General features: G+C 51.0%; 1 protein-coding gene across 2 annotated transcripts in view; it reads right to left on the bottom strand.

Annotated features, from left to right (window-relative positions):
* Positions 1-15,768, bottom strand: part of GSAP (gamma-secretase activating protein) — a 725,614-nt gene that overhangs the window by 340,158 nt on the left and 369,688 nt on the right. For both annotated transcript variants that reach the window (XR_013608568.1, XM_078679324.1), the window contains exon 13: positions 15,355-15,429. Coding sequence is in view for 1 of the 2 variants with exons in the window: in XM_078679324.1 (XP_078535450.1) it covers positions 15,355-15,429 (75 nt within the window). In the remaining variant the exon portion in view is untranslated. The remainder of the gene's footprint in view (positions 1-15,354; positions 15,430-15,768) is intronic.

Genomic DNA, 15,768 nt, shown 5'->3' with positions numbered 1-15,768 from the left:
CAGAGTGCATAGGAAGTGCAGAGTGCATAGGAAGTGCAGAGTGCATAGGGAGTGCAGAGTGCATATGGAGTGCAGAGTGCATAGGGAGTGCAGAGTGCATAGGGAGTGCAGAGTGCATAGGGAGTGCATAGGGAGTGCATAGGGAGTGCATAGGGAATGCAGAGTGCATAGGGAGCGCAGAATGCATAGGGAGCGCAGAGTAGTGAGTAGAGTAGTGAGTGCAGAGTAGTGAGTAGTGAGTGCAGAGTAGTGAGTAGTGAGTGCAGAGTAGTGAGTAGAGTAGTGAGTAGTGAGTGCAGAGTAGTGAGTAGTGAGTAGAGTAGTGAGTAGTGAGTAGAGTAGTGAGGTGAGTAGAGTAGTGAGGTGAGTAGAGTAGTGAGTAAAGTAATGAGTGCAGAGTAGTGAGTAGAGTAGTGAGTAGTGAGTAGAGTAGTGAGTAGAGTAGTGAGTAGAGTAGTGAGTAGAGTAGTGAGTAGTGAGTGCAGAGTAGTGAGTAGAGTAGTGAGTAGTGAGCAGAGTAGTGAGTAGTGAGTATAGTAGTGAGTAGAGTAGGGAGTAGTGAGTAGAGAGTAGAGTAGTGAGTAGAGTAGTGAGTGCAGAGTAGTGAGTAGTGAATAGAGTAGTGAGTAGAGTAGTGAGTAGTGAGTGCAGAGTAGTGAGTAGAGTAGTGAGTAGAGTAGTGAGTAGGACACCACAGGCAGCAGCTGTGCAAGCTTCTTACACTCACAAGGAGACCACAGGCAGCTGAGTTGCAAGCTTCTCCCACTCACAAGAAGGACATCACAAACAGCAGTGGTGCAAGCTTCTCACACTCACATGAACGACATCACAGGCAGCAGCAGTGCAAGCTTCTTACACTCACAAGGAGACCACAGGCAGCAGAGGTGCAAGCTTCTCACACTGGCAAGAACGACATCACAAGCAGCAGTGGTCGAAGCTTCCCTCATACACTCACAGCAGGTACTGTGCCAAGGAAGCAGCAGCAACAGAGCAAGAGTCCCTTACAAAGAACAGGCACAGCACAGAGATGCACAATGCAATCTTCTCATACTCACAGGCAGCAGCGGTGCAAGCTTCTCACACTCACAAGAAGGACATCACAGGCAGCAGCTGTGCAAGCTTCTTACACTCACAAGGAGACCACAAGCAGCTGAGGTGCAAGCTTCTCCCACTCACAAGAAGGACATCACAAGCAGCAGCGGTCCAAGCTTCTCACACTCACAAGAACGACATCACAGGCAGCAGCAGTGCAAGCTTCTTACATTCACAAGGAGACCACAGGTAGCAGAGGTGCAAACTTCTCACACTCGCAAGAACGACATCACAAGCAGCAGTGGTGCAAGCTTCCCTTACACACTCACAGCAGGTACTGTGCCAAGGCAGCAGCAGCAACAGAGCAAGAGTCCCTTACAAAGAACAGGCACAGCACAGAGATGCACAATGCAATCTTCTCATACTCACAGGCAGCAGCGGTGCAAGCTTCTCACACTCACACGAAGGACATCACAGGCAGCAGCTGTGCAAGCTTCTTACACTCACAAGGAGACCACAGGCAGCTGAGGTGCAAGCTTCTCCCACTCACAAGGACATCACAAGCAGCAGCGGTGCAAGCTTCTCACACTCACAAGAACGACATCACAGGCAGCAGCAGTGCAAGCTTCTTACACTCACAAGGAGACCACAGGCAGCAGAGGTGCAAGCTTCTCACACTCACAAGAAGGACATCACAGGCAGTAACGGTGCAATATTCTCACACTCACAAGGAGATCACTGGCAGTACACACCACATGAACACACTCCATAACACATAGCAACAATACATTGGCATTTACAATGCCATTAGCTCAAACTCAAATAAATCCGAGCCCGATTGCATTTCTAATGCTTGTTTTAATTGGCTTCGTGACTTTTCTGGTTTTTTTTTTAATCTCTAAAGATCTTGATAATTTGCATGTAGCCATGTCCTCAACCTCAGAAGACCTTCTTGGTTCCTCAGCTTTCAAGGTATCATGTTAATCTTTAGAGGTCAAGGACATCTTTCCCTTTTCCAATTCTATCATTTAGAAGAAGTTGAATCAATGCATTTCAGCAACTCCTTTCAAGTTCCTTTTTCTTTGGGCTTGAAGAATGGAATTTATCCATACCCTCCTTCACTCAGGACTTCCTAAATGTCAAGGTTTTTTCTTTATACAAACTTGTCCATTCGGTCAAGATTATCGGCTTAATTTATGATCAGACTTGGTTTCCACTTCTTTGATCTGCTACAGAGGTCTTTTACTTTGTGACACTGAAGACTGAAGATCTAATGTCTGTGTGAATTGGTACTTGAGTCTCAACATTATCAGTGGAAACCTCTGAGATTAGAATTTGTGCGATTGTCCCCATGAGTTTCCTCAGATGCCACAATCTCCTCTTCTACCAAAACACCATCTCGCCCATAGCTGAACCTCTCCTTCTTTGTCTTCTTAGTTCAAACGTTCTCCAACTAAGTTGAAGACTCAGTGAAAAAACTGTGTATTTGGTTCTTCATTGGTCATAGCCAAGTGTATTATACCTCTTCCACGTCTCAACGTCATCATTGACATGTTTTGCTCACTACCTCCTTCTTCCTCAGGAGTTCTCGGCACACCTCCATAATCACCCCAGCAGAAAAAAATGATCTAAAATGGAAGTCACATAGTTGCCCAGGAGAATCAAGGATGGAATCGGAGTAAGGATCACTGATCGACAAGGGAGAAGCATGCATCAACCCTGCCCCAAGCAGTGGTTTTAGGGTGCATTATGTATCCGGTTGAAACCTGAGAGAGATCAGGGAACAATCGGTCTTAATATTCCTGGCATGGGGTTGTTTCCCATGGCGTAAGGAGATCACCTGAAATCTGTAACAAATTGAATGATAATTTAAACTCTTACATTTCCAGAGAGATTGCCGGCTGAAGCTGCAATAAATAGTGACTACAGATGCCCCCTCAGCTTGCAGTGATTCCTATGGGTGCTTCCCCCTTCCAGAAAATCCTTACTGAAACCGCTGGATTGCAAGATGCATCTAAACTTTTCCTCTTTCTAAAATTTCTTTTTATTTATTTAAAAATAAAAAAAATAACAATTTACTACATTATTGTACAACAGGCAAATGAATATTAACATACACAATGAGTTGTCTCACCCAAAGTATATAGGAGTCAGAACCAAGAGTGCAAAGAGGGCCTAGAAGCAGTCATTCATCAGTTGCCAGGCATAACCGGCATTGCCAATTTATTTTGTAATGCACCAGTGTTGTGGCACTGGGACACTAGTGGTATACAACAGTACTCACACAGGGTGCTGTAAAGTAACCTCAGTTTACCCCAGGAGCCCAAGAAAAGGCCTCACACTACACATTTACAAGCAAAATAAAACGAACCATAGTCTATGAGAGAAAAATCCCCTCTCAGGCCCACAGGTAGTGCGAAGATAAGAGTATAAAGACTACATTATCCAAACAAGTGAACAATAAATGCTTTACATTTAAAACAGGTTATTGGAATGTCAAGTCTATGCAGTGCCTTACGCACATCACTGTGTCTTCATACATAGCTGTTTGCGTATCCTACTCTGTCTGTAGGTGGTCTTCTGTCACCCCAAAAGTGTATGCATATTTGTAACCTGTTTATTCTGTTAGCAATGTGTAAGTTATTCCCATCTCTACAGAACCTGTTGCTTTGCCTGGTTCAACACCGCATTAAAACTTTGCAATGCTTTTTTCTGAAACAGTATCAGTACAGAGACGAAAATCATGGCAAATGCATGGTACTTGTTGGACAGGCCGCATGGTCGGGCTGCCCCCTCCCCACAATGGGACCGGGACCCTGGCTCCTCCTGCATCCCCAGCCAGAGTCCCCGACGACCACCCGAAGTACACTGCAATTCCTCACCCACAAGGCACCAACTCCGGACCCCGCTGGCCCGGGTCACCATCCACACCCCGGCCTCGGCCCAGCCGCCATCTTGGGCCACTACAGCACGAGGCCGCGTGGCCTCAACTCGACCCTCACCCCGGGCCCGGCCGGGCCCGACATCGAGGCACCAACCTCCCCCCGGGAGGCAGAGTGACCACTTGGCGAGTCAATGGGAGAAGGGAATCGTCAACGGCTCTCCTCCGCCAGGTGTCGATCACCCCCGGCCGCCTGGGCGCTGGCTCCACCCCCCTGCTGGGTGTCTGGGCTCCCTCATCCCGAACCTCCCGGCCCCCCAGGCGCGAGGGTCCGGACATCAAAGGGGACCAGACCTATAACTGGGGCAGGACCAGACCAGGAAGCCAGTTGTATCCTGGAGTCGAGAGACCCGAGAAGAACTCATCCGTGACTGGCCTGCTGGCGCTGCCGCGGCCCTCTGCCCCGTGAAACCATCGTCTTGGCCTGCTGGCGCTGCCGCGGCCCTCTGCCCCGTGAAACCATCGTCTTGGCCTGCTGGCGCTGCCGCGGCCCTCTGCCCCGTGAAACCATCGTCTTGGCCTGCTGGCGCTGCCGCGGCCCTCTGCCTCGTGAACCATCGTCTTGGCCTGCTGGCGCTGCCGCGGCCCTCTGCCTCGTGAAACCATCGTCTTGGCCTGCTGGCGCTGCCGCGGCCCTCTGCCTCGTGTAACCATCGTCTTGGCCTGCTGGCGCTGCCGCGGCCTTCTGCCCTGTGAGACTACCATCTTGGCCTGCTGGCGCTGCCGCGGCCCGATCCACCGACCCTCCAGCTCGAGGATTGTGAGCTCGCCTCTTACTACTACCTGTACCGACCCGGTACCAAGACTGTCCCGCTACCCCCTTTCCCTACAGAGACTAGAAGTGAGAGGACCCCCGGGTCCGAGATATCCTGTATCGCTGATATCCTTGCCTTACGAACCTTATATAAAGCATTGAACTCGACTTGGTGTGGTGCCTGTTTGTGGGGAGGGAGGTAACTTGTCTGTACGATCGCCGGAGACGGTCCCCCTCGGGGATCTCTCTCTCAGCATCCGGCCGACCCTCAGGGTCCCCGTCTAACATTGGTGGCCAGCGACGGGATCCGAACCTACGCATAATCGTACAGAAAGTCACCCGACCCACGACACACGACCACCATGACAACAGAGAGCGGAACAACGGAGAAATTCCAGATGGAAAGATTGGAAGACTACAACCACCGAGAACTGAAGCAATATTGCATGGAACTTGGTCTCCCAACCACGGGTCTGAGTACGAAGGAAGACTTCAAACGAGCCCTAGAAGCCTGGGCGGAAACGGGTACGGCCGTACCCCGAACACAAACAACCGAAACGAGCCCCGCGCCAACTAAAGAAAGAGCGGATCTCTCCCTGGAAGAGATCCGAGAAAGAGAAAAAACCAGACTCCACGAATTAGAACTAGCCCGACTTCGCTTGGATGGGGAACTCAAGCTGGCAGAACAAAAAATAACCCTGGAACACTTACGGCTCAGGGAAGAGCGGGAAGACAAGCAAAGACAGAGGGAGCTAGAGGAAAAGAGACTAGAGTACGAACATGAGCGCAATCTCAAAGCACTGGAGATCCAGAAACAGAATAAAGACCTCGGGCTCCCCGAACGACCGACCCCGTCTGCCTCGACCGAACCCAAGGTTCACATCCCCAAAGATGTCATCCGGGAATACCACAAGAACGATGATATCCAGCAGTGGTTTAAAGCCTATGAGGTGGCAATGACCTCCCACCGGATTCCCCGAAGCGATTGGGGAGCCGGATTATGGGGGAGGTTTGTCAACGAAGGGCGGGACGCCCTGCTGCAACTCCCGGACCAGCTGATGACCTCCTACGACCACATGAAGGCCGCCCTCCTCACTCGATACGGGCTCACACCGGAGATGTACCGCCAACGGTTCCGCGACTGCAAACGGATTCCGGGTACAACTTGGGTGGAGTACGTGAACTTTTTTAGCCGAGCCTTCGAGGGGTGGATCAAGGGCAACAAAGTAACCACCTACGAACAACTCTTTGACCTTATCGTATGGGAACACCTGTCGAACAACTGCTTCGTGGAGCTCCGGCAACACCTCCTAGACAGTAAGCTAACCGACCCTCGACAACTCGCCGCCGAAGCCGACCGGTGGGAAAGCACCCGAGTTGGCCGAAGCGCACCCAGCGAAGCATCCAGATCATATCGCCCCCGAGGGGGAGGAGGAAGTCAGGGTCGGGGGAGAGACCCCGGCCCCTCGTCACCCCCCAGAAACCCCTCGACCCCGGTTGGCCGAGGAAGCCCTGCCGTCCGGGCCGGTTTCCGGGCCAACATTACGTGCCACAGGTGCCAGCGACCCGGCCACTACGCCAGTGATCCCAACTGCCCAAAGAATCCGAACACTACTCCCCGCCAAGTTGCAGCGGCGGCCCTAGGGGAAGAAATAATCCCCGAAGATCAAGAAGAGTACGAGACCGATCCCTCTGAATGGGCACCCGCCGCCATGGCCCTGGTCTGCTTAGGGGAGAGAGACATGATTCCGCGGGCCCCCCTTCCCGCCAACACACAGAAGTACGGTCAATGGGTCAACATTAATGGCCGCCGGGCGGAAGCCCTCCGCGACACCGGGGCCAGTGTAACGGCGGTCCGACGCCACCTCGTCACTCCAGACCAAATCTTGCCGAACATTCTTTGCCCTGTCCGATCAGCCGACAACTCCGAAAGCCTATGCCACATGGCCTGCGTCCCCTTCGAGTGGGGAGGAGTAACAGGGATGTTAAAAGTAACTGTCCGCGATGATGCCCCCGTGGACTGCCTCCTAGGAAACGACCTTGAAAGCTCTCCCTGGGCAGCTGTCGAACGGAGGGAGCACCTGGGGATGCTTGGCCTCCCCGAATGGGTCTGCGTCACGACCCGGTCCATGACCGCCCGCGCGGTCCCCAGCCCAGAAGAGCCCGAGTGGCCAGAACCTCCTCCCGCGCTCATCCCCGAGGAGGCCGCCCCAGAAGCCATACCATTGACCCAATCCGAAGAAGGACCCGACCAGCTTCGGGACGTCCCTGACCTGGCACAATGGCGGCAGGAGGGAGGCCCCACGCAGGAACAATTCCGGGCCGAACAAAAAACCTGTCCTTCTCTCGAAGGACTCCGGCAGCAAGCCCTGGCCCAGAGCACCGGGGATACCTCGGGGGCCCACTGGATCTACTGGGACCAAGACCTGCTCTACAGCGAGCAGAAAATTGCAGAACTAGGGGCCAGCCGGGTGCTGGTGGTGCCCCTTCGCTTCCGAGACTTCCTCCTGAACTTAGCCCACGATGTCCCCCTTGCCGGACACCTGGGGCAGGATAAAACCTACGACCGCCTGGTGACCCATTTTTTCTGGCCCCACATGCGGAAGGATGTCACCAACCACTGCAAGGCCTGCCCCACCTGCCAGGCCAGCGGAAAAAGTGGCCGAAAAATCAAAGCACCGTTACAACCCTTTCCTGTCGTCACCACCCCATTTGAACGAGTGGGAATAGACATTGTGGGGCCCCTCGACCCTCGAACAGCCCAAGGACACCGGTTCATCCTGGTCCTTGTAGACCACGCCACCCGCTATCCCGAGGCCATCCCTCTTCGGACTGTGACGGCCCCCGTGGTGGGCCGGGCCCTGATGGGGATCTTCTCCCGGGTGGGGTTCCCCCGGGAGGTCGTCAGTGACCGGGGCACGAACTTTATCTCCAGATATATGAAGTCCCTCTGGCAGCAATGCGGGGTCACCTACAAATTCACGACCCCCTATCACCCGCAAGGAAACGGACTGGTCGAGAGATTCAACCGCACCCTCAAGGGGATGATTATGGGTCTAGAAGAACCCCTTCGACGCCAGTGGGACGTGCTACTCCCATGCCTCCTGTTTGCCTATCGGGAGGTCCCGCAGAAGTCCCTCGGCTTCAGCCCCTTTGAACTCCTGTACGGGCACCCCGTCCGGGGCCCCCTCAGCCTAGTCAAGGAAGGTTGGGAGCAGCCTCCCCAGAAAACTCCCCCGGACATCTACCGGTATCTCCTGGCTCTCCGCAACCAGACCCGGCGGTTCCGAGACACCGCCAAAGCCAACCTCGAGGCCAGTCAGGAGGACATGAAGAGGTGGTACGATCAGCACACGTCCTCCATTGAGTTCGAACCTGGACAACAGGTCTGGGTGATGTCCCCGGTTGAGCCCTGTGCCCTCCAAGACAGATGGTCCGGGCCCTTCAAGGTAATCGAACGCAAGGGGCCCGTCACCTATTTAATCGACATGGAGACTGCCCGGAACCCCCTACGGGTCCTCCATGCCAACAGGCTCAAACCCCATTTTGTGCGATCCGAACTCAGCCTCCTGATGGCTACCGATACTGGGACCGAAGAAGACTCCGAACCCCTTCCGGACTTACTGAGGGCCCTCGAGCAGGATGGCTCAGTGGAAGGGGTCCAGCTCTCCGAGGCCCTGTCCCCGGAGCAACGCCAAGACTGCCAAACGCTCCTGAGGCAGTTTGCCTCCCTGTTCTCCCTCACCCCCGGAGTCACCCCCTGGTGCCTCCACGATGTGGACACCGGGGACAGCCCTCCTATTCGACACCGAGCATACCGCGTACCAGACCGGGTACGAACCTGCATCCAGACCGAGGTGTCCAAGATGCTGACCCTAGGAGTGATCGAACTCTCAGACAGTCCCTGGGCGAGCCCAGTCGTCCTGGTCCCCAAGGCAGCTGCCCCGGGCGTGGTCCCTGAGCTCCGGTTCTGCGTGGACTATCGAGGGCTGAATGCAGTTACCCGGACCGACGCTCATCCCATCCCCCGGGCAGACGAGCTAATTGACCGGATGGGGGCCGCCCGCTACCTGAGCATCTTCGACCTAACAGCGGGCTACTGGCAGATCGGCCTCACCCCTAGGGCCCAAGAACGATCCGCCTTCTCTACCCCAGACGGGCACTACCACTTCAAAGTCATGCCCTTCGGCATGAAAAACGCCCCGGCAACGTTCCAACGGCTGGTAAACCAGGTACTGGCGGGCCTGGAAGACTTCAGCGCCGCCTACCTGGACGACATTGCTGTGTACAGCCACCAGTGGACTGACCACCTCCGCCACCTGCGGAAGGTTCTACACGCCCTCCAGCAAGCCGGGCTCACCATCAAAGCCAGCAAGTGCCAGGTTGGCCAAGGGTCCGTAACCTACCTGGGACACCAAGTGGGAAGCGGGCTGGTGGCCCCCCTCCAACTCAAGATTGCTGCCATCCAGGCCTGGCAACCCCCTACGAGCCAAACGGAGGTCCGGGCCTTCCTGGGGCTCACCGGATACTACCGGCGGTTCGTGAAGGACTATGGCAGCATCGTGGGGCCCCTCACAGAGCTCACCTCCAAAAAGAGCCCCAAAACCGTCAACTGGACCCCGGACTGCCAATCAGCCTTCGAAAAACTAAAGACCGCCATGTGCACGGCCCCCGTGCTCCAGGCTCCCGACTACAGCCGGGAATTCATTGTGCAGACGGACGCCTCCGATCATGGTGTGGGGGCCGTCCTCTCCCAACTCAACGCCGAAGGGGTCGACTATCCGGTGGTCTTCATCAGCAGACGCCTCTTGCCCCGAGAACAGCGCTGGAGCACCATTGAGAGAGAGGCCTTCGCCGTAGTCTGGGCCCTCAAGAAGCTCCGGCCATACCTCTTCGGCACCCACTTCCGGGTGCAAACAGACCACCGACCCCTGCAATGGCTGATGCAGATGCGGGGGGAGAACCCAAAGCTGTTGCGCTGGTCCATCTCCCTACAAGGGATGGACTTCACGGTGGAACATCGTCCAGGCCAGGACCACGCCAACGCCGACGGCCTGTCCCGCTTTTTCCACCTCAGCGAGGAGAGTCCCCAGGAAGATGGCTGACTCTCCCCGCCTTCAGCTGGGGGGGACGCATGTTGGACAGGCCGCATGGTCGGGCTGCCCCCTCCCCACAATGGGACCGGGACCCTGGCTCCTCCTGCATCCCCAGCCAGAGTCCCCGACGACCACCCGAAGTACACTGCAATTCCTCACCCACAAGGCACCAACTCCGGACCCCGCTGGCCCGGGTCACCATCCACACCCCGGCCTCGGCCCAGCCGCCATCTTGGGCCACTACAGCACGAGGCCGCGTGGCCTCAACTCGACCCTCACCCCGGGCCCGGCCGGGCCCGACATCGAGGCACCAACCTCCCCCCGGGAGGCAGAGTGACCACTTGGCGAGTCAATGGGAGAAGGGAATCGTCAACGGCTCTCCTCCGCCAGGTGTCGATCACCCCCGGCCGCCTGGGCGCTGGCTCCACCCCCCTGCTGGGTGTCTGGGCTCCCTCATCCCGAACCTCCCGGCCCCCCAGGCGCGAGGGTCCGGACATCAAAGGGGACCAGACCTATAACTGGGGCAGGACCAGACCAGGAAGCCAGTTGTATCCTGGAGTCGAGAGACCCGAGAAGAACTCATCCGTGACTGGCCTGCTGGCGCTGCCGCGGCCCTCTGCCCCGTGAAACCATCGTCTTGGCCTGCTGGCGCTGCCGCGGCCCTCTGCCCCGTGAAACCATCGTCTTGGCCTGCTGGCGCTGCCGCGGCCCTCTGCCCCGTGAAACCATCGTCTTGGCCTGCTGGCGCTGCCGCGGCCCTCTGCCTCGTGAACCATCGTCTTGGCCTGCTGGCGCTGCCGCGGCCCTCTGCCTCGTGAAACCATCATCTTGGCCTGCTGGCGCTGCCGCGGCCCTCTGCCTCGTGAAACCATCGTCTTGGCCTGCTGGCGCTGCCGCGGCCCTCTGCCTCGTGTAACCATCGTCTTGGCCTGCTGGCGCTGCCGCGGCCTTCTGCCCTGTGAGACTACCATCTTGGCCTGCTGGCGCTGCCGCGGCCCGATCCACCGACCCTCCAGCTCGAGGATTGTGAGCTCGCCTCTTACTACTACCTGTACCGACCCGGTACCAAGACTGTCCCGCTACCCCCTTTCCCTACAGAGACTAGAAGTGAGAGGACCCCCGGGTCCGAGATATCCTGTATCGCTGATATCCTTGCCTTACGAACCTTATATAAAGCATTGAACTCGACTTGGTGTGGTGCCTGTTTGTGGGGAGGGAGGTAACTTGTCTGTACGATCGCCGGAGACGGTCCCCCTCGGGGATCTCTCTCTCAGCATCCGGCCGACCCTCAGGGTCCCCGTCTAACAGTACTGCAGCAACAAAAACACTCCCCTAATACTTCACTTAGTAGATGGAAGAGTTAAGCACAACCTTTATGAATGAAAGTCACAGCACTTCATTACAACAAAGTTGACAAATATGCAAGAGAAAATAACCTTTTGTTGCCTAGCACATGTATGAGAACACAGGCCAAAGCCACGTTTTCAGGATAGCTGCCTACGTAAAAAGCTTCCATTCAGAAACTCAGTTTCCAAGTTTCTCATATGTGAATAACCGAAAAAGTTTACATCGATCTCGCCCTTCTTTAACCGCACTGAACACCCGATATACACTTCTAAAAATTCACAAATCTTGAAACCATTCTCCCTTTCTCACCTTTCATCTGAAAGTTCTAGCTTTGATAAAGTGCATGAACTTCACCGGTATTTGATAACTGTTTTTGACTGATGAATGGGATAGGTGGTAATTAATCTAAGCCACTGGTAATTATTCTGGCCCACAGTACATTCTATTATTTTTTGCTCAATATTCGACTACAGATCGCATACACTCTGAACAAGAGCAAAAGCAACCACAGGTAGTTGAGTCCGAGATCCACGTCTGGGTTTACCAGTCTGTTAAATCGAACATTCCGTCCATCGCTTTTTAGATTTTTAAATGTTTATTTGGGAATTAATAGGCAAAATACATAAAATGCGCCTTCAGTACATTTAGCAGCAAAGGATATAACTACAAGTTTAAAGACATCAGAAAAAGTTCTACAGAAGATCCAGCATAGATTTGCCTTATAGATTGGGGGATAGGGCATTATCAGAGTACAGAGGAAAGTGAGTCCATTTATAGTACTTTAAACAATGAGTTTCATACAGTACTACACAAGTTCATGATATGCACTAATGAGGAACAAGCAAGAATAAACATTTTACTACACAATATATTACAGGATTCTCCTATAGGTCTATTACATTGGGGTTTGTCCATCTCGCAGTATACTCAAGCATTGATACATTGTACAAATGACAGTCTGGGTCAGTTGGGAGGTCCTTGGTTAGATACAGTGAGAGGGAAGTCTCCGGGAACGGTCACAAATTTTTAGTATAAAGCTTGCATCTCTTGATGGAAATGTCAAACTGAGACTACAATAACATTCAGTGTTGGGCATGCTTTGGTTTGACATTTAATGTGATCCAAGCCTCTTGCAAAAATGTACATGGCCACTAAGGATGGAGGGTTCAGAAAGGGGTTTTAACAAGTGGACCAGTAGGGTTTCAACCTTAACTGTACTTAGCTGGAAACTATGGAGTCCTTAATAACGTAATGGATAGCTAACCAGGCTCTTGCAAATCTAGCAGTTTCTTCTAACAGTAATATCACAGATAACGGTAAAGTGAGAAGAAGTATTTATCATTTACGAGAGGCTGCTGAATAATTAATACTCTCATTCCTGTATCCTTCGATACAAAGTAAGGCATCACTGGGTGCGGAGTCGCAAGAAAACTTGCTTCTTTTGCAGTCACACATCCTTCTGTCCTGGCTTCTTCAATCAGTTCCCCGATCTCCTTGCTTAGTCTGTCTGTTGGATTGGTAGTCAACTGTCGATAGAACCGGACATCTGTGAGTTGTCTAAGGCACTCGGTGCGATAGTCAGTGGTATTCATAATGACTATCTATCGCACTGCCCTTATCAGCTGGTTTAATGATTATGGACGCATTCTTTGTGAGTGTTTCCAGTGCTTGCTTCTCCGTCTTTGGAAGGTTCTGATAGTAGTCTTTAAACAATAGAATCACAATTCCCATGAATGATTACGATTGCGTAGTCTTTTTGTAGCGGCCAAACTACAGTTCCCACTGACTTCAAGCACGAAATGACGCGTTGTGATAAGTAACGCGGTAATTGAAGGCAGCTGCATGAACTCACAGTAATAAACGGGGTATAAAAAGCGAGCTCACTCTCCAGTCGGTTACCGCTTGGAACAGCCAGAAGAAGGTCCGGGGTACGACGGAGAGGTGAGCACGAGTGTGACTTTAGATGAGCCAGGGTGTTCTGTTGAGTTTTTAACTCGCTCCACTAAGATTATATACCCCGATACTTTCTAGAGAGCAGTACTGAGAGTTGCAGTTCTTACAACCAGACAGTTCTGTATGCTGGCCAATAGTGGCACACCAGTTGTGTGTGCCCCTATCTTGATAGACATTAATATATCTACCTGTTCCCATAACAAGTGAAGTTATAAGTTGAGAATAGGAGGGACATTATTAATGAATTACGAGCTGGATTAAAACAATTTAATGTTCTACTCACTGATTTAGAGTAGTTTTGTTAAATCTATTTTGTGGGACTTATTGCGAGTTGATTTTAGAAGGAAGTAAAACTGATTTATGGTACATTTAAATAATTCAGTGAATCTAGTTTTTTCTATTCTTTCCTTTTTTCAGAGCGGTGCCTCACGCCAGAAGTGGTGAGGACATCACCCGCACAAATACGGGTAAGAAAATTATGTAAACAAATCAAAATATCGAATACAATATATGTACATGATTTAGCAGGATTCTTGAGTAAGACGATTGAATGTCATAAGCATATACTGATATTGATAAGGAATAGAATGTCAAAGTATCTACCTATCTATTTCTATCAGGTTTCACAACAAATGCTGTAGATCATTCGTTTGAAGACCACAGGTGACTGTAGGCTGTATCGTTCTACCTACGCATTTTCACGATTTTTGAACACATTAATTTTGCAGTAGCAATTCCATTCTGGTCCTGAGGAAGGCCAAGATCAGAGCACGATCGTGATGTCTGAAACATGTAGACCCTCTTTCTAGACTTACGCGATCGCAAAATAATTCAGATCGTGTTTGCACTGTTTTTATTGATTGGCACCTAGCGATAACCATTGAATAATTTTTTCACTTGGTAGCCAATTTTAATATCCACTTTTCAGCACTGCTATTATAATTTCACACATGCTTCATAGATCTTAGGAGATCAGACTTATTGTCCCTCCTGTTTAAAACATTTGCGAGCTCCCCCCTCACAGCGAGAGGGTTGCAGCCCTTGGTTGCACTAGGATTTGCAACTAAGAGGAGGGCCCAGGTGATGAAGCATGCCAACTCGGTGGGTGATGGGATTCGATCCTCTTAAATAGGACTCTTTTCATCATTTTTTCATTAGATTTAGGTCAATATTTGTTATGCTCTTTGACAAGTTCCTGTCTGGAACCACACTGACCCGCGGATTTTATATGTTTATATAGTCAGCAGATCACCATGGCGGCGATTGCTCTTTAAACATTTTTTTTTTTAATGCAGCCCTTTTTTTCCTTAAAGGAAATGGGACTGCATTTAAAACTAAAAGTTTACTTTGATTTTCACTTGTTTAAAAGTTAGCAGTGGTCCCCTAGGTCGCTGCCTACTTGTCAATAACCATTTTTTTTATATTCAGAAAGAGTAGGGGGTCCCAGAGGAACCATGTTCCCCTTGTTAATGCATTACCGTCTCATTTGAGGTATAAGTAAAATAACAATGTTTGTGAGCAGAGCCCTAAAAACAGGCATTAATACAGAAGAAAAAACATTTTATCATTTGTGAACTCCGAACAGGAATATTTGTAACTGTTAAAATGCTAACTACATCTACATCAAACTATGGATTTCTGGTTTGACTTTAATTGTAATGCCTTTTATCCAATCCCAGATAGCTAAGCTTAAATGATTAACTAAAACATTGTGGTGTTAGTGTTTTGTTTTTATGTTGCTGCAATCATGGTGTATCAAGATCAATGGGCATTTACTGTGGTACTAGTTATACATTTGTATTTGTTTCTATTGTGGGGTGTGTCTGAGGTGGGCCACTGATCGTGCGCCAGTTGAGAAGGAAATCCTAAATTTAGCCCTGGCTGCTGTATACCAAATTGCATTATGATGGTATGGCAGAAGCGGGTCTGTGGAAAGAAGAGGAAGGAAGAGTGTTATGAAAGGGAAAAAATGAGGATGTTGGCACGTTTGCCAAGTAAACAATATTTATGCATCTAAGGCAACTACATAAAATACTGCAAAAGGAATGAGGATGTGTCAAGAAGTTTAGACAGGAGAATGCCAAACATTCAATAATACAATATAATAAATGCGATAAACCTGACACAAATTCTCGTAGAAACACATTTAATATTAAATGGCAGGCTAGTTAAAATATTTATTGACATATACCCACATCTAAACAAGCCATAAACTAAAATAGCAAATGTACCTTTGTGGAGGAACACAACTGAGTACGTGACCTTCTGCATCTCTGGAGCATTGGCATAACACACACACAAATCTCCTGCAGAAATAAGAACAATACTAATATGACTAAAATGGAGCAGAACATAGAGCAACACTCATTGGCAACTTTATGCAACAGTTTTTAATAGGTAAACATCGCCCATCCAAGGGTATCAGTGATAGGACAAAAAATAAACTAACCTCAATGATTAGGTGTGTGACAAAAATACTCCTGCTCTGACAAAGGTTATGAAATACATTGCATTTGCATTTCACATATAAACACCTTCCTGATAGCTCATTGTCATGGTTCCAAGTAGTGTACTGTATGCTTAAAATGGAAGGTGTCTAGTTGTGTTGCCACTTATTGAGCCGAAACGGTTGCTGTGGTTCAGGA

The sequence above is a fragment of the Lissotriton helveticus genome, chromosome 1_1 (assembly GCF_964261635.1).
Source record: "Lissotriton helveticus chromosome 1_1, aLisHel1.1, whole genome shotgun sequence".
NCBI lineage: Eukaryota > Metazoa > Chordata > Amphibia > Caudata > Salamandridae > Lissotriton > Lissotriton helveticus.
This window is presented reverse-complemented; position numbering and strand designations above follow the sequence as displayed.